Source organism: Pogona vitticeps, chromosome 4 (assembly GCF_051106095.1).
Source record: "Pogona vitticeps strain Pit_001003342236 chromosome 4, PviZW2.1, whole genome shotgun sequence".
NCBI lineage: Eukaryota > Metazoa > Chordata > Lepidosauria > Squamata > Agamidae > Pogona > Pogona vitticeps.
In genome coordinates this window covers 225,618,646-225,637,573 of record NC_135786.1, presented here as the reverse complement: position 1 = coordinate 225,637,573, position 18,928 = coordinate 225,618,646, and the positions used below count along the sequence as shown (strand labels likewise).

Sequence of the window (18,928 nt, the reverse complement as noted above, 5' to 3'; positions counted from 1 at the left end):
GCCCTCCCACTAGACCATGTGATGAGCCAGAACAAAGAGACAGGAAAAAACAGACTTCTCCACAAAAAGCCTACCTTTCGCGTCCTTCCCAGCCAAAACCCTTAAGGAAAATGGACACAGGCTCCAGTAAAATCAGGATTCAAACTACTAGGCCCTCCCACTAGACCATGTGATGAGCCAGAACAAAGAGACAGGAAAAAACAGACTTCTCCACAAAAAGCCTACCTTTCGCGTCCTTCCCAGCCAAAACCCTTAAGGAAAATGGACACAGGCTCCAGTAAAATCAGGATTCAAACTACTAGGCCCTCCCACTAGACCATGTGATGAGCCAGAACAGAGAGACAGGAAAAAACAGACTTCTCCACAAAAAGCCTACCTTTCGCCTCCTTCCCAGCCAAACCCCTTAAGGAAAATGGACACAGGCTCCAGTAAAATCAGGATTCAAACTACTAGGCCCTCCCACTAGACCATGTGATGAGCCAGAACAAAGAGACAGGAAAAAACAGACTTCTCCACAAAAAGCCTACCTTTCGCGTCCTTCCCAGCCAAAACCCTTAAGGAAAATGGACACAGGCTCCAGTAAAATCAGGATTCAAACTACTAGGCCCTCCCACTAGACCATGTGATGAGCCAGAACAAAGAGACAGGAAAAAACAGACTTCTCCACAAAAAGCCTACCTTTCGCGTCCTTCCCAGCCAAAACCCTTAAGGAAAATGGACACAGGCTCCAGTAAAATCAGGATTCAAACTACTAGGCCCTCCCACTAGACCATGTGATGAGCCAGAACAAAGAGACAGGAAAAAACAGACTTCTCCACAAAAAGCCTACCTTTCGCGTCCTTCCCAGCCAAAACCCTTAAGGAAAATGGACACAGGCTCCAGTAAAATCAGGATTCAAACTACTAGGCCCTCCCACTAGACCATGTGATGAGCCAGAACAAAGAGACAGGAAAAAACAGACTTCTCCACAAAAAGCCTACCTTTCGCCTCCTTCCCAGCCAAACCCCTTAAGGAAAATGGACACAGGCTCCAGTAAAATCAGGATTCAAACTACTAGGCCCTCCCACTAGACCATGTGATGAGCCAGAACAAAGAGACAGGAAAAAACAGACTTCTCCACAAAAAGCCTACCTTTCGCCTCCTTCCCAGCCAAACCCCTTAAGGAAAATGGACACAGGCTCCAGTAAAATCAGGATTCAAACTACTAGGCCCTCCCACTAGACCATGTGATGAGCCAGAACAAAGAGACAGGAAAAAACAGACTTCTCCACAAAAAGCCTACCTTTCGCGTCCTTCCCAGCCAAAACCCTTAAGGAAAATGGACACAGGCTCCAGTAAAATCAGGATTCAAACTACTAGGCCCTCCCACTAGACCATGTGATGAGCCAGAACAGAGAGACAGGAAAAAACAGACTTCTCCACAAAAAGCCTACCTTTCGCGTCCTTCCCAGCCAAAACCCTTAAGGAAAATGGACACAGGCTCCAGTAAAATCAGGATTCAAACTACTAGGCCCTCCCACTAGACCATGTGATGAGCCAGAACAAAGAGACAGGAAAAAACAGACTTCTCCACAAAAAGCCTACCTTTCGCCTCCTTCCCAGCCAAACCCCTTAAGGAAAATGGACACAGGCTCCAGTAAAATCAGGATTCAAACTACTAGGCCCTCCCACTAGACCATGTGATGAGCCAGAACAAAGAGACAGGAAAAAACAGACTTCTCCACAAAAAGCCTACCTTTCGCCTCCTTCCCAGCCAAACCCCTTAAGGAAAATGGACACAGGCTCCAGTAAAATCAGGATTCAAACTACTAGGCCCTCCCACTAGACCATGTGATGAGCCAGAACAAAGAGACAGGAAAAAACAGACTTCTCCACAAAAAGCCTACCTTTCGCCTCCTTCCCAGCCAAACCCCTTAAGGAAAATGGACACAGGCTCCAGTAAAATCAGGATTCAAACTACTAGGCCCTCCCACTAGACCATGTGATGAGCCAGAACAAAGAGACAGGAAAAAACAGACTTCTCCACAAAAAGCCTACCTTTCGCGTCCTTCCCAGCCAAAACCCTTAAGGAAAATGGACACAGGCTCCAGTAAAATCAGGATTCAAACTACTAGGCCCTCCCACTAGACCATGTGATGAGCCAGAACAAAGAGACAGGAAAAAACAGACTTCTCCACAAAAAGCCTACCTTTCGCGTCCTTCCCAGCCAAAACCCTTAAGGAAAATGGACACAGGCTCCAGTAAAATCAGGATTCAAACTACTAGGCCCTCCCACTAGACCATGTGATGAGCCAGAACAAAGAGACAGGAAAAAACAGACTTCTCCACAAAAAGCCTACCTTTCGCCTCCTTCCCAGCCAAACCCCTTAAGGAAAATGGACACAGGCTCCAGTAAAATCAGGATTCAAACTACTAGGCCCTCCCACTAGACCATGTGATGAGCCAGAACAAAGAGACAGGAAAAAACAGACTTCTCCACAAAAAGCCTACCTTTCGCCTCCTTCCCAGCCAAACCCCTTAAGGAAAATGGACACAGGCTCCAGTAAAATCAGGATTCAAACTACTAGGCCCTCCCACTAGACCATGTGATGAGCCAGAACAAAGAGACAGGAAAAAACAGACTTCTCCACAAAAAGCCTACCTTTCGCGTCCTTCCCAGCCAAAACCCTTAAGGAAAATGGACACAGGCTCCAGTAAAATCAGGATTCAAACTACTAGGCCCTCCCACTAGACCATGTGATGAGCCAGAACAAAGAGACAGGAAAAAACAGACTTCTCCACAAAAAGCCTACCTTTCGCGTCCTTCCCAGCCAAAACCCTTAAGGAAAATGGACACAGGCTCCAGTAAAATCAGGATTCAAACTACTAGGCCCTCCCACTAGACCATGTGATGAGCCAGAACAAAGAGACAGGAAAAAACAGACTTCTCCACAAAAAGCCTACCTTTCGCGTCCTTCCCAGCCAAAACCCTTAAGGAAAATGGACACAGGCTCCAGTAAAATCAGGATTCAAACTACTAGGCCCTCCCACTAGACCATGTGATGAGCCAGAACAAAGAGACAGGAAAAAACAGACTTCTCCACAAAAAGCCTACCTTTCGCCTCCTTCCCAGCCAAACCCCTTAAGGAAAATGGACACAGGCTCCAGTAAAATCAGGATTCAAACTACTAGGCCCTCCCACTAGACCATGTGATGAGCCAGAACAAAGAGACAGGAAAAAACAGACTTCTCCACAAAAAGCCTACCTTTCGCCTCCTTCCCAGCCAAACCCCTTAAGGAAAATGGACACAGGCTCCAGTAAAATCAGGATTCAAACTACTAGGCCCTCCCACTAGACCATGTGATGAGCCAGAACAAAGAGACAGGAAAAAACAGACTTCTCCACAAAAAGCCTACCTTTCGCGTCCTTCCCAGCCAAAACCCTTAAGGAAAATGGACACAGGCTCCAGTAAAATCAGGATTCAAACTACTAGGCCCTCCCACTAGACCATGTGATGAGCCAGAACAAAGAGACAGGAAAAAACAGACTTCTCCACAAAAAGCCTACCTTTCGCGTCCTTCCCAGCCAAAACCCTTAAGGAAAATGGACACAGGCTCCAGTAAAATCAGGATTCAAACTACTAGGCCCTCCCACTAGACCATGTGATGAGCCAGAACAAAGAGACAGGAAAAAACAGACTTCTCCACAAAAAGCCTACCTTTCGCCTCCTTCCCAGCCAAACCCCTTAAGGAAAATGGACACAGGCTCCAGTAAAATCAGGATTCAAACTACTAGGCCCTCCCACTAGACCATGTGATGAGCCAGAACAAAGAGACAGGAAAAAACAGACTTCTCCACAAAAAGCCTACCTTTCGCCTCCTTCCCAGCCAAACCCCTTAAGGAAAATGGACACAGGCTCCAGTAAAATCAGGATTCAAACTACTAGGCCCTCCCACTAGACCATGTGATGAGCCAGAACAAAGAGACAGGAAAAAACAGACTTCTCCACAAAAAGCCTACCTTTCGCGTCCTTCCCAGCCAAAACCCTTAAGGAAAATGGACACAGGCTCCAGTAAAATCAGGATTCAAACTACTAGGCCCTCCCACTAGACCATGTGATGAGCCAGAACAAAGAGACAGGAAAAAACAGACTTCTCCACAAAAAGCCTACCTTTCGCGTCCTTCCCAGCCAAAACCCTTAAGGAAAATGGACACAGGCTCCAGTAAAATCAGGATTCAAACTACTAGGCCCTCCCACTAGACCATGTGATGGTCTAGTGCACCTTGTAAAACATTTACAAACTTAATTTGGCTTTGTTCTGAGTCTTCGTTAATTTTTGGTGAATTTCCCCCCCCCATTGGAATGCATTGAACTGTCCTGCAGTTTTGACAGATTGCACAGAGCCTGTACAAACCAAAGATATATCCTGGGGTGGGGTGGGTGTTGCAGTTTGGGAGCTGTAGTCCAATATCAATCAATCGTGGAGAGCATGCCACCGGATAAGTATTGACATATTGATCTAGATGGTGTTTGTCAAAGTTCATCAAAGTATAGAGAGCTTTACTGTGTTTCCAAGCTGGAAATAGCTGTATTGACTGAATTGGGCTGGTCCAGATTAATGAGAATTTTGTTTTGTTGTTTGACTTCCCAAAACCTGGTAAAGGAAAAAAAGGATGCTAAAGCCTTCTCTTTCCACAACCTTCATTCCAGAATCTTTTTTAAACAGATGGCTTATTTTAAACTGTCACTTTTTTTTGTACTTCCAAGCTCTGATCCCAGGTTTTGAGTTTGAAAATTCAAGTTATAATACAGAGGATACTAAATTGTAAATTGTGGCTGGGGGGACATCATCATAAGGACCATTCTTATGGGGTGGGGCAAAGTGCAAAATAATTTGCAGGAAGAGGATATTTCATATCAGTGAATGGAGAGAGTTTATTTATTTATTTTGGTTGAGGGAGTCTCTTTTGGAGTTTGGCTTGTGCGTGCAAAACGAATTTGTTAAAAGAATTTTTTCACGACCATCTTTCTTGGAGAGAAAAGGCAAGCAGAACTGCATCTAGCACTTTTGTTTGCTTGAACTTTTCTGAAGCTGCTTTCAATTGTCCAACAACGGTACCCTATGCCACCCGGGCTATGCTGACCCAAGAAAACAATACACAGCCAGGCACTGATCAGATGTCTAGCCTGGGAAACAGTGGCTTGTAATTTTTTCCTTGCTAGCTGTAAAGTATTTTAAAGACACATGAGAAGATCTGAGGTTTGTTGTGGTTCTTATTAATGGACTTGCAAAGACAGATTTTCAAGGGCTGCCTAACATGTGGATTGTCTCCAGCTCTCACTGTGGACTCTTTAGCTAAATAACAATTGATTTGGCAGTTATTGCCTGCATTTCTTAGTGTGTGGCTTTTATTCAAGAGTTATTAAACAGCACTAAATTGTGTGTGCAGAATGACAAATCCTAAAATGTTTAAAGAACAGATTTTTCCCCGCCCTTTCTGAGTCAGAATTTGGGAAATGGATTATGTGTCAGTCATCCAGCTTACAAAACCTCCAGATGTTTTGGACTGTGGGTTTCCTCCACCTTAGCTGGCATAGCTGCACGGATGTGGGGAACTCACTGATAACTTTGGTCTTCTGGAGCTGGTGGGGTGGAGGGCAAGCGACCCAAGATGAAGCTGAAATGTTGTCAGAGCTAACAATTTCCCAATCTCTTCTTTGCTAGGTATATGTATGCCTTGCAACCTACTCTCTTCTCGTTAGGACTGGTGTTGAGTTGGGGGGTTAATCATAGAAGATTAGACCTGGAAGGGACCACAGGGGTCATCAGATCCAGTTCCCTGCCAAATTAGGAAACACTTCCCTAAAACATCTCCAACAGGTTGCTCTTCAACCTCTAAGGCTTGGAGAATCCACCACCATACATGACAGCTCCCACGGGTTAGAAGAATCTTTCTAACAGCTGTTAAAGGAGCAGCACCCCCATGCCCAAACAGTAGGATGACTCTGATGGATGTTGCTGTTGAACAACATTTGGGTTGCCCATTGCTTCTTCAACTGAATTATTACTGAGTAACTGTCCCAAAGTTAACAATGACCTGTCTGGTTCTCTTTGCAGATGCATTGCGAGCGGTTTATATGTATCTTGAGAATACTCGGGACCACCCTATTTGGGGTGTCGCTCCTGCTTGGAATCTCTGCTGCTTACATCGTGGGGTACCAGTTTATTCAAACGGACAACTATTATTTTTCCTTTGGACTCTATGGTGCTATTCTGGCATCGCACCTCATCATCCAAAGCCTGTTTGCCTTTCTCGAACACAGGAAAATGAAGAGGTCTCTCGAGACACCCATCAAGCTGAATAAAACTGTTGCCCTTTGCATTGCTGCCTACCAAGAGGACCCCGACTACTTGCGGAAATGTTTACTTTCAGTGAAGAGGCTCACATACCCTGGGATTAAGGTGATTATGGTCATCGATGGGAATTCTGAAGACGATGTTTACATGATGGACATCTTTAGTGAAATCATGGGCAGGGATAAATCGGCCACTTACGTCTGGAGGAATAACTTTCACCAGCGAGGCCCTGATGAGACCGAAGAGTCCCATAAAGAGAGCATGCAGCATGTCACCCAGCTGGTCTTGTCCAACAAAAGTGTCTGCATCATGCAGAAATGGGGCGGGAAAAGAGAAGTAATGTACACAGCATTCAAAGCGCTGGGGAGAAGCGTGGATTATGTACAGGTAGGTATTAAAAGCCCGGCTTGCTTGCCAAGGACAACATGCCTCCAAAGAAAGCAGGTCTTGTACATTTTGTGCTGGTGGTGGCATGGCCCATCCTAGTCCATCGACAAACAGAGTGCTCCTTTCAGGCTCCCGTTTAAAAACAGCAGGGCTGTTGAGAAAAAAAAAGTTTAGCTTTCCTGGAGATGATGAGATGGTACACTGTGATGTGTCCTGACAAATAGGAGAAACTTAGAAGAGGCGTGGGCAGGGCCTCCCCTGTATCCCTGCAAGCATCGTTATTATTCAACTAACTAGCGAGGGTTTTCATAGTTAAAGGGCCAATGCAAAATGTCAATTCATTTTTGGCAGACTCTACCTGTAGACATACCTATTGCCCTTACTCCTTCCTTTGTGGAAGGTGTTTTCAGGGGCAACAGAGACACGAGGGGAGGTTACATTACCCTCTATTCAGCACTGGTTAGGCCTCACCTTGAATATTGAGTCCAGGACACCACGATTCAAGAAGGATGGAACTCCTTGCCACAGGATGCGGTGATGGCATCTGGCCTAGATGCCTTGAAAAGGACAGATTCCTGGAGGAAAAGTACATTGCAGGTGACAAGCCATGATGGGGATGTATAATATCCAGACTTAGAAGGAAGGTACTTCCAAATGTCAGATGCAGGGGAAGGGGTATCAGGAGACAGGTATCTAGTTGTCTCATGTGCTCCCAGAGGCATCTGGTGGGGCCACTGTGAGATACAGGAAGCTGGGCGAGATGGGCCCTTGGCCTGATCCAGCAGGGCTCTTCTTATGTTCTTATTCTAACAAATTGGAATAAGGAGGGCAACAAGGATGATCAGGGAGCCGGAAACCAAGTCATGTCGGGAAAGACTGAAGGAACTGGGCATGTTTAGCGTTGAGAAAAGAAGACAGAGGGGTGATATGATAACAATTTTCAAATACTTGAAAGGTTGTAATACAGTGGACGGGCAGGATCTGTTCTCGATCTTCCCAGAGTGCAGGCCACAGAACTATGGGTTCAAGTTACAGGAAGCCAGATTTCTATTGAATATTGGGAAAAATTTCATAACTGTTATAGTAGTACGACAGTGGAACCAATTACCTCGAGAGGTGGTGAGTGCTCCAGCACTGGAGACATTCAAGAGAAATTTAGACAACCACCTGACAGATACCCTTTGATTTGTATTCCTGCATTGAGCAGGGTGTTGGACTTGATTATCTTACAGGACCCTTCCAATTTCATTATTCTATGATTCTATAACATGCTTGCCAATTCAGACTTGGAACTCAGAGGAAGTTGCTTTCTGCCAGAGCATTTTCCCCCTTGGTCTGTCCTTACGGGCAAAGAGGCAAACTGGTCTCAAGGCAGGATTTTAAGATGTTCTTTTAAATATCAGAACAAGTTAAAAAGATGCTTATCTCTCACTGAAGAGAAGCTGTTTGTTCAGTGCTGGGGCCAAGGTGGATTTGATTTAAATCAAGCCGATTTAAACCGCTATTTAAATCGCTAGTCAGTAAACATTTGATTTTAAAACATCTGATTTAAATTTAAATGAATCAAAAAATTGGATTTTTAAAAAATTTAAATTAGATTGCTTTAATTTAAAACTGATTTTTAAACTTTAAATTCTTATTATTTTAAATAAAATGCTTACTGACTAGTAATTTTAGTTGTGATTTAACTTGTGGTTTATATCACTAGTTCTTAACCTTGGGTTACTCAGGAGTTTTGGACTGCAACTCCCAGAAGCCTTCACCACCAGCTGTGCTGACTGGGGTTTCTGGGAGTTGCAGTTCAAAAACATCTGAGTAACAAAGGTTAAGAACCACTGGTTTATATCAACACGATTTAAATCAAATCACCCTGACTGGGGCAGAGGCAAGAAGAAGTGCTTACCTTTATGTTGGCACAGCAGGAACCACATATTGTGGGCCAAGCAAGCCTGTCCTTTATTCCCACCAGTTCTTTTCCTGATGTTACAGCCCTTTAACCACCCTCTTTCCCCCCTCAGAAGAGAGACAGGAGGTCTTTGGCTCTCTCAGCTGTGTTAAATGGGATTGCCTACAGTGCCATGTTATGGAATAAAAATGTAGTGGGTAAATAACATCATTCCAATTTTACATCCTTCACATTCTTGGAGAAGAAGGCAACAGCAGCCTTCCCACAGGGGTGCCCTCTAGGTGGGCAGGACCACGGCTTCCGTAAGTGGGGTTTAGCAGGCCAGAAAAAACCCAACCACAATTCTTGGTCTTCTCCTGCAGTCTGTAGAGTTTAGTCAGCTTGTGAGTCTTTTGAGGGGCTAGATTTTACATGTCATGAAAGCACAGCAGATTGTTTGTTGCTAAATGTAATTTTTGTATTTCTACTGCTTGTGATAGTGAGAGAGGTGCTTTTGATTTTTCTACCTTCTGTGCCAAGGTAACCTGACTTGCTTTGAGAACTGTACACCTTCATCTGGCTAAGCTGGGGTGCAAAATTCATTCATTCATTCATTCATTCATTCATTCATTCATTCATTCATTCATTTTATTAGATTGATACCCCACTCATCTAGACCAATGGTCTACCCTGGGCAGGATTGCAATATTTAAAAACAATAGAACCAATAGATATGCAAAAATCCAAGATGTATCTAGAGCCAGTCTGTCAACACATGCCTGTAAGCCTACCTGAGCTCTCGGCTCCTTTTGTTTTTGTAGGTTCCTGTACCCATGATAGTTTCAGGTTCAAGAAAGGGTTTCCCCATATGCAGCAGAGGCAACTTTCATTTTTGTGACCAGGCTGAGAAAGTTAAATAGGCTGCAATATTTGTTTGGGGGCGTTTTAGCATATTTTGAAAAAGATGCCTGGAGGAGAGTTGTGAGAGGCGTATAAAATTGCATTCCACATAGTGTGGTGAACGTTGAGGAATGTTGATTCCTCTTTCATAATCGCCGAACTCCAGGACGTCCAGCAAATGTCTTGGGCGAGAGACTGAGGTCAGTCCAAAATGCAAATGTGGACTGTTACAGAATTTGTTCGTTCCTCCTTTCAAGAGATGCTGGGCCTTTCAAGGGCTTTAACAAATCTACAGTATGAAGGGTAACTATTCCTGATGGCTGTGTGAAATTTTCCATGTAGACCACTAATTGCTAGTTTCTAGGGATTATTTAGAAGGTGCCATTGTACTCATGTTGTGATGAGGGACTTCCCTACTGGCTGACCACAATGAGTCTAGGAGGGCCAGCGGTCCAATCCTTCTTACTTATTTGAGTTCCCTACCACTCTTCAGCACAGCTTCCATGAGAGTTTACAAAAGCAAAATAAAAATAATGAATTAAACTTTATTTATTAGTTAGTTACTTCGTTACTTAGTTAGTTAGTTGCATTTGTATCCTGCCCATCTAGTGCCAAGCCACTACTCGGGGGGGGGGGCTAACAACGGATGAAAACACATACCCACTCACCAACTGCACAGCACACAAATAATAACGCCCCTCCAAAACAAACAAACAAGGCAGCAACAACAAACAATATCAAACAAAATTCAAATTCAAACTCATGGCTTCACAAGCATGTCAAACGGGGATGATTTCCAGAAGGTCTATTTGAAAAGCTCAGATGTTACACATTTCCTGAAGGTCAAGAGGGAGGGAGCCTAGTGTATGTCAACAGGCAACACATTCTAAAACATTGCAGCTAGCACTGAGAAAGCCTAGTTCCTAGTAGTGGCTTTCCAGCCTTCTCTTGGGGTGACCACCCACAACCGTACAGCCTGGATAGACCAGGTGACCTGGGTAGACAGTCATAAGAGAGATGATCTGACAGGTAGGGAGGTCCCAAATCATAAGAAGAGAGAAAGAGAATACATATAAAAAAACAAGGAGAATAATCCACATTTCTCTGGTGCCAAATATCTTAGGAGTCACTTCCTGTATTAGATGTTCTTCTTCTATTAGATGTGCACAATATTGACCTCCATGAGATGTAGCTTATTACAGTGGCATTGCCTTCTTTGAAGGTCTAGGAGTATCTCAGCCCTGGCACATCAAATTCCCTGGAACACTTTGGCCACAACACTCCTGATCGCCTGTCCATTCACTCCTTGTTCTCAGCCCATAAAGTCAGCTGCACCATCGGACAAGCTTAACCAACCATTCAGGAACTGTATTCTTAGTGACATAAAAGAGTAGCAAATTGTTAGCTTTTTTATTGTATGTTGCACGCCAGGAAACGAAGAGCCGCTACTGGAATCTCTTCCTTCAGATGTCAGGATAATTTTAGGCCTTGGCTGCTTGGCGGTGTTCCAGAGCTTGAATTTTGGCGACGAGTGGGGGGATTCACAAAGCAGCATGGTTTCGAGTTCCCTGCAGTAGTCCACCCCTTTTTCTCATTAACTGGGAGTTACTCTCTCAATAACTTGCTCTGAGACATTAGTAGCAGGGGGGGAAAAGAGTTACAAATGGAACAGATCAAACAGCAAAACAACAAACATGATTGTGTTTGAGCAACAGACTCTCTGCTTTCAACAGTCAAAAGGGAGGAAAAGGAGGCAGTGAGCAGAGAGAGTGATGGATCATTGCTAGATAGATTGACGATCACCCCAGCCTAGAAAGGTCTCTCCCAGCCAAACCTACTAAAGGCAGCATGCGAGGTTGCAAAACAAACAAAAACTTCCAACAGGCAAAACTGCATGTTTGGGAGGGACATAATCTGCTGTTTCTCAGGCAGCAAAATATATCAGGCCTACCCTGACAATTTCCCCTGGAAAAGACCCTGATGTTGGGAAAGTGTGAAGGCAAGAGGAGAAGGGGGATGACGGAGAATGAGATGGTTGGACAGTGTCATCGAAGCGACCAACATGAATTTGACCCAACTCCAGGAGGCAGTGGAAGACAGGAGGGCCTGGCGTGCTCTGGTCCACGGGGTCACAAAGAGTCGGACACAACAATGACTAAACAACAAACCCTGACAATCCTTTCTTTGCCATCAACTAATGGCTGATGTTCTCTCTTTGCCCCCTCTTCTTGGGGGAGGCGGTTACAGTTTTTAACTGGGACCGGAAGAGCTAGGTTCTAGTCCTCACCGATCCTTGGAATTCATGGGACCTCCCCCATAATCAAATCTCTCTTGCAGGGTGGTTGTTACCTTCAGTGGGGAGGAGGGAATCATGTGCACCATCTTGAGCTGACTGGAGCATTGTCAGTTCAGATCCACTTAGATGTGGAAAGCGGTGTAGAAACTGGTAGGGAGGTGAGTTTGCTGTAAGGATAAAGTGCACGAAGTAGGGAGGGGGCTGTACTATACCCACCTTTCATGGTGTGCTAACCTTGAATACCAGTATGTGAGGAAAACAAGGGAGATGGTACTACCAGACTCATATCCTGCTTGTAGGCTTCCTGTGGAATGTGGCTGACCAGTGCAGTTCAATGTTGGCCAAGAAAGGATGTTGGTCCTGATGATGGAGTCCAACTTTTCTTAACTCTGCTGTTCCTTATCTTCTTCTTCTGCCTGCCTGCCTTCTTTTCTGTCTGCTTGGCAATAGTCCTCGTCTTTAGCCTTCCACATGTTTTGGACTTCTGCTGCCCGGAAGCCTTGACTCTTGACTTTCCTGGCTGGGGCCTCTGGTCACGGAGGTCCAAAACATCTAGTGGACCAAAGGCTGAGCACTCCCAGGCTGGAGCATGTTCCATGTCATTTCTACTCTACGGCAGGAACATGGACTTTCCATTCAGCAGCAAGTTTCAACATCTGCTGAAAGAATTCAGCAGCAATTGCTCTCATTCGACTTGTCTTCTCACATATTTGCAGGCAAGATTTATGCCATATTGTGTGCCACCGTGTTTCCTGACAAAAGGATATCTTAGGAGAATGGCATCTCGTGACTGCAGTTCCTTGGGTTTTGTGTGTGTGTGTGTGTGTGTGTGTGTGTGTGTCTCCCCTTTAGAATTTCCTTGTTATGCTGGACGTACGGTGGGATTTCAGGTCGCAATTAATTCTGCCAGAAATTTGGAGGCCCTCACATGCGAGCACATGCCCCTGCTGCCGCTCCAAAGAGTACATCAGAGAATTCGCAGCATCCACCCAAACGGAGAGATTTTAAAGCCCTATAAAAACTTGTTAAGAAGCAGGGAGGGAAAGAGGTCTGGGTGGGGAACCGTTGTCGCGGGGTGGGGGAGCGCAGGAATACAAACAAGAGAGATTCCCCCAGCCAAATCGTGTTGGCTTCATCGTTTACAGCTGCATTACCTCACTCGAGGCAAAAGCTTGGCCTTTAAAGCTGCTGTGACACTGCCCACTTAAAAATGAATTAGACGGGGCCCACTCCCCTTTTTTTTGAAGCCCAAGCTGTAGGGAGGGATTATTCGCCAGCTGTGCTGTCTCTGGCAGCCTCTTCCCCCCCTCCCCTTCCCAGAGCTCAGCCTGAAAAATGAACTGCTTACACAAAGAACTACTTGTCACACAGACAAGCTACTTGTATTAATTGCGTTTTTTTTTTTCTCTCCCGGCACTCCTCTCGTGAGCTTAGAAAGCAATAGACGTGAATGCAAGTGACCTCACTTTATCTTTGCAATAATTCCGTGAGATAGGCTAAGCCAAGAGAGAGGGGGGGAAAGGTTGTCTGTTAACAGTGATCCTTTTCCTCCCATGAGCTCAGTATGGTTCTCTCCCTTGCAACTGTATACACACAACAGTCCATGGGATAGGTCAGGGTGGAAACGATCATCATCTCATGAATGTCATGTCTGGGTGGCAGCTTGGACCTAGATTTGAACCTTTGGCGCCCCAGATCTTTTGGACTTCAACTCCCAGAGACCCCAGCCTGTGTTGCCAGTGATCAAGAACTGTAGGAGTTATAGTCCAGAACATCTGGAGTGCCAAAGCGTTCACCCCCCCTATCCATGTTGACTTCAAAGATAGAAGACAGGCTAGCTCGTGGTCGGCACCCAAGGATCTCCAGTTTGGGAGTCGAGAAAAGATTTTTGTGCTGTTCTTTGCTGTCCCAATGCCAGCCTTTTGCAAAGTGACATCCTCCAAATGTGTTGGATTACAGCTCCCATCATCCTCACGGGCAAGCTAAAGCAAAGTGTCCTGCTTATAGACCTTCCATAGCACTTAGAGCACTCTCTGGGCAGTTTACAATTTAATATTGCAGTCTAAACATTGCCCCCCCCCGGACAAGCTGGGTACTCAATTTACCAGCCTCAGAAGGACAGAAGGCTGAGTGAACCTTGAGCCGGTTTGGGCATGGCCCAAACTATTAGGAGTTGATGGGAGTTAGGGGTCGAAGAAAAGCAGCCCATTGGGTCCAAATGAAACCCATCAAACAATAAGTGAAACAACATATAAATAAAAGCTCAGTGGATGCCCTGTTGTGTATTTTATACCGCAGATCAGACCAAAAAGGCCTGTCTAGTCCAGAAATGTGATCCCTGCCACAGTCAAGCAAATACTCATGGGAAGCCCACTGTAAGGACATGAGTGCAATGGTATTCTCCTGCTCCTGTTCCACAATAACTGGTGCGGAGAGAGATTTGCTATTCCTGACATGGAAGGTATCATTTCGCCATCCTGAATTGTAGCCACTGGTCCTTCTTCTACAAGCATGTGCCCGATTTCCCTAATATAGCCACCCAAGTTGACACTTGCCTTCCAGAGTGCTATTCCAATTGCTATACCACTTGGGAAGCGCTGCCATCCAGTAAACATTGGTTCTCTAGTGTTGTCTGCAGAGCATGGTTCCTGTAAAAAAAAAAAGAGGAAGACTTTTGGGTAGTATGGGTGGCATATTAATTAATTAATTAAATTAATTAAATTAATTAATTAAATCAATCAATCAATCAATCAATCAATCAATCAATCAATCAAATAATAATAATAATAATAATAATAATAATAATAATAATAATAATAATAATAATAATAATAATAATAATAATAATAATAATAATAATAATAATGATTTTATTTATTTAAAATATTTTTGCCTCACCTTTCTCCTTAAAAGGACCCAAGGTACTTTACATTATTAAAAGACAATATTGAAAGCGAAAAACACTAAGTATACAAATACTAAAAAACACAAACACCAAATACACATTCAAAGCAGTAAGGCACAACAGTCCATTAAAAAAAACCCACTCAGGCAAACAGTCACTAAGGGAAAGCTTGGCCGAAGAGAAGGGTCTTTGTATAACAGCAGAGATTAAGTTAGTGATCTCCTGTGGGAGGGAGTTCCAAAGTCTGGGAACAGCAACAGAGAAGGCTGTCTCTCATGTTTGTACCAAATGCACCTGCAAAGGTGGTGAGACCAAGAGAAAGGCCTCATCCGATGATCTGAACACCTCAGCAGGCTCATAAAGGAAGAAGCAGTCCTTGAGATAGCTTGGACTCAAGCCGTTTAAGGCTTTATAGGGTATTTTGAACTGTGCCCCGAAACAGTTGAGCAGCCAGTGGAGCTGCAGCAACAAGATGAGTTAAGAGCTGAGAGAAAATTCCACACCAACTTGAAATTCCATAATAAATAGATAAAAATCACAACTTAAGTTCATCTTCAAGAGGCCTGCCACATCTAGATTGCGTTCCAATGGGCCATCAGGTTTCAGAAATTGCCATAATCTTTACACCATTGCTAAGCTAGAACGTTGAAGCCTAAGGAGAGGAATCAAAAGTGATGTGCGGCTTTGAAACATGGAGGATGCCTTGCATCTTACGCTTGGACCAAAATGTCTTTTGTGAGTTAAATGTTGAGTCAATTAATATATCTATGGCATTTTATCCTGCCTTCTAACATACAGCATATAGTCTTCTACTCCCAGTGTGTCTTTGCAATTGCCCTATGAAAAAGGCTGTTCTCATGTCATAATCCCCAGCTGTTGTCAGTCTTCAATTCCCAGAGCCCATAGACATGGGCTTTATTTGGGGGGCGGTGAGAGAGTTAATCCTACAACATATAGGGAGAAGAAGTTGAGAACTATCTGTTAAGATACGTCAACTTGCAGAAAGTTGCTTCCCATGACGTTTTTATGGTCAAACCAGGCTTTCAGGTCCAAGCCTTTTTAATATAAACCCAACGCGGTAGCCGGTGGTGATATGCCAGTTCTGTATCACTTTTCAGTAATTAAGGCAGTCTTCACCAATCTGGTGCCCCTGTTGCTAATCATGCTCTGGGCAGGGAAACAGTCTGTATAGTTCTCATGCTACTTAAGAGTTCTCTTGGCTTTAGATATTTTCCCACACTCTTGGAAAAAGAGAACAGTTTCTTCCTTTTGCTTATTTTCCATAGGGCTTTCAAATATGTTTCCCCCGAAACATTTTCCACATTCCCATTGTCTATATCAATACTTACATTAATTGACATTTGATATTACACATACCATCAACTGCATAAGCCAGAAGCCTCTTTGTACTTGCGTCATGTTTGTGTAACTTGGCAAGGGAATTGTGGATGAGGTGTTGGATCGCACGGCCAGTTGTGTGCTTTATTGCACAACTAAGATGCCTCTCAGCACCTTGTCAACCAGGTACAAATGGCCTCCTTACTATCATGGCTATATTTACATGAACACCAGCACACTGCCAGTCTAAGTCTTGTATTGCTGAAAAAGTAAACTCAGTAACTCACTTTATAAGCATTCATTTATTTTAGCAGATTTATGTTTAGTGCTTGTTGTGATATGGACATTAGGAGAGTGATATCAAATTTGTGTAACTATATACCATATTTTTCCACGTATAAAATGACACTTTTCCCTAAAATAATTAGAGGAGAAATTGAGGGTCGTTTTATACACGGAAGTAAGGAGGGGGAAAGTGATTCCTTGCAAAGAAAGTGGAGGGGAAAAGCACTTTCCTCGCAACAAAATGGAGGGGGAAAGCGATTCCTTCTTTCCCCCTCCACTTTCTTGAAAGTGATTTCCCCCTCCACTTTCTCTGCAAAAAGCTGCTTTCCCCTCGCAAAAAGTGGAGGGGAAAAGCGGGGGCAGTCCTTTCCCCTCCACTTTTTGATAAGGGGGAAGCAGCTTTTTGCAAAGAAAGTGAGGGGAAAAGCACTTCCCCTCCACTTTCTTACGAGGAAAGTGTTTTCCCCCTCCACTTTCTTTGCAAAAAGCTGCTTTCCCCCTCCACCTTTTGTGAGGGGGAAAGCAGCATTTTGCAAAGAAAGAAATTTTGGGTTAGAAAAGTGGGGGGAAGTCTTATACATGGGGGCAACTTATACACCGAAAAATATGGTGATGTAGATTTATTCAGTCAGAGAGACAAAGAGTGAAATGATACAGGATGGTTCTTCTGGCCAAAGTTTTGTCTAAGAACACACAGCCTAGTTTGTCAAAGGCCTTCTATGCTTCAAGCCACAGCTTGTGTTTGAGTTGTGCATGGAGAGTGAATTAGCCATCGTGTGTCTTCATGAGTAATGGGCCTAAAATCCCATCTTTTGGTTATGAAAGTCAGAGGATATTTCTCAGCCCAACTGGACCATAGTGAGAACAATATGGTAGTAAAGGAGGTAGCTTCTTGGAAGAACAAGTCAGAATATTGATCCATCTTGCTCAGAATTATCAACAGACTAGTTTTAGATCTGTAGGGTATTAGATAAAGGTCTTTATTGGCCCTGGCCTGGAGAGACTAAAAACTGGGCAAACAGAGGTGAGCGACTTTGAGCCTTTAAATAACAATTTTAGACTTCTCAGATCCTCTGGGGATTGCACAAAATATCCAGAATACCCCCCAAATAAAAAGGATGGAACAAAGGTTTTTGAATAAATTGTATTTTTAATGTTAAACAATATGCATGGAAGTGCATCTGCAGCCTTTTAAAGAAGCGATTTACTTCTCCTAGTGACTGTCATCAATGACAATTGTGGATGGAAGCTGAGGTAAAGGGAATTTTTGCTGTGAAATTTGAGGGCTGTGAACAACAAAAGAAGCTTCAGGTAGCTATATTTTACAAGCCTCTAGTTTTCAAGTAGTTTTTTTCCCCATTCTTTACATTAGGGGTCAGTATGTCCCAGGAGCCAGGAGCTGAATATTGGTCCTCAGTCCTGCCAGAATTGCCCGTCTGTATTGGAGAAATAGCTCCAAGGGCTGTTTCCAAAGGTGGCATTTCCTAATGGTAGCCTTCAGAGGAAGTTTTCACTGCCATAAAAAAGACTTAGGAGAACCTTAGCAGCTCATGCTAAACTCTACATGCCTTTAGGTTGTGAGAAAAGTTGTCAAGAGCCTCCTGGCACAGTGATTAAACTGCTGTACTGCAGCCAAAACTCTGCCCAAGACCTGGGTTCAATCCCAAGTAGCTGGCTCAAGGTTCACTCAGCCTTCTGTCCTTCTGAGGCTGGTAAACTGAGTACCCAATCTGTAGCCTGCAATATTAAATTGTAAACCGCCCAAAGAGTGCTCTAAGTGCTATGGGACAGTCTATAAGCAGCACACTTTGCCTTAGATTGCCCAGAAAACCAAGAATTGTAGTCAAGATTGCAGACACTTATTAACACTTTCCTCATATGCATAATATTTACAACTTTTTTTTTCCCAAAGGAGAGAAGAAACACCATTCCTGTAATACATTTCACACATGCTAGAACTGAAAGCAGAAAAGCCTTAAAAGAATATGAGAAGCAGTTCTGTATAAATAAAATGTTTTATGTTGCACAGCCCCATGGAAGCTAAGTTCAAAGAGATCTGCAAAGCAGAATCTACACACACACACACACACACACACAACGAAATGGTTAAACCTTCAGTGGTTAAGAAAGGCTATCATGTATCTTCCCTGGTCCTCAGCCAATTTTTATAAGCATCTGTAGATTCACTCATCATTCATTCCCCACAGGCGACATCAGGAAACGTCTCAAGCGAGGGCACCAAATGCATCCGGTGTTCTTCTGTCAAGTGGGGGCAGGAAAAGTGCAGAACACCCAGAAAGTTGTGTTTCGGCATTCCATTTCAGCAACACTTCCCTTGCTACAAATTGGTTGATCTCCCGTCCTAATAAAATAAATACATCAGGATCTGAGAAGAGACTCTCATTATAACAGGGCTTGGCCACTTGGGGCTGGTCAGATACTGTTGGATTGCAGCTCCCATCAGCGCTAACAGCATAGCCAGGGGTGCATGGATGGGAATTGTAGTTCAACCACATCTGGAAGTTCAAAAGTGGCACATGGTTCCTTTGTAGTTACAGTCGTTGCATGGCTACTTTGATTTAAATGAAGTGCC

General features: G+C 44.0%; 1 protein-coding gene across 1 annotated transcript in view; it reads left to right on the top strand.

Annotated features, from left to right (window-relative positions):
* HAS2 (hyaluronan synthase 2) overlaps window positions 1–18,928 on the top strand; it is a 55,036-nt gene that overhangs the window by 26,701 nt on the left and 9,407 nt on the right. Inside the window, exon 2 of the mRNA XM_020796512.3 lies at window positions 6,100–6,726. Within this exon, the coding sequence (XP_020652171.1) occupies window positions 6,100–6,726 (627 nt within the window). The remainder of the gene's footprint in view (window positions 1–6,099; window positions 6,727–18,928) is intronic.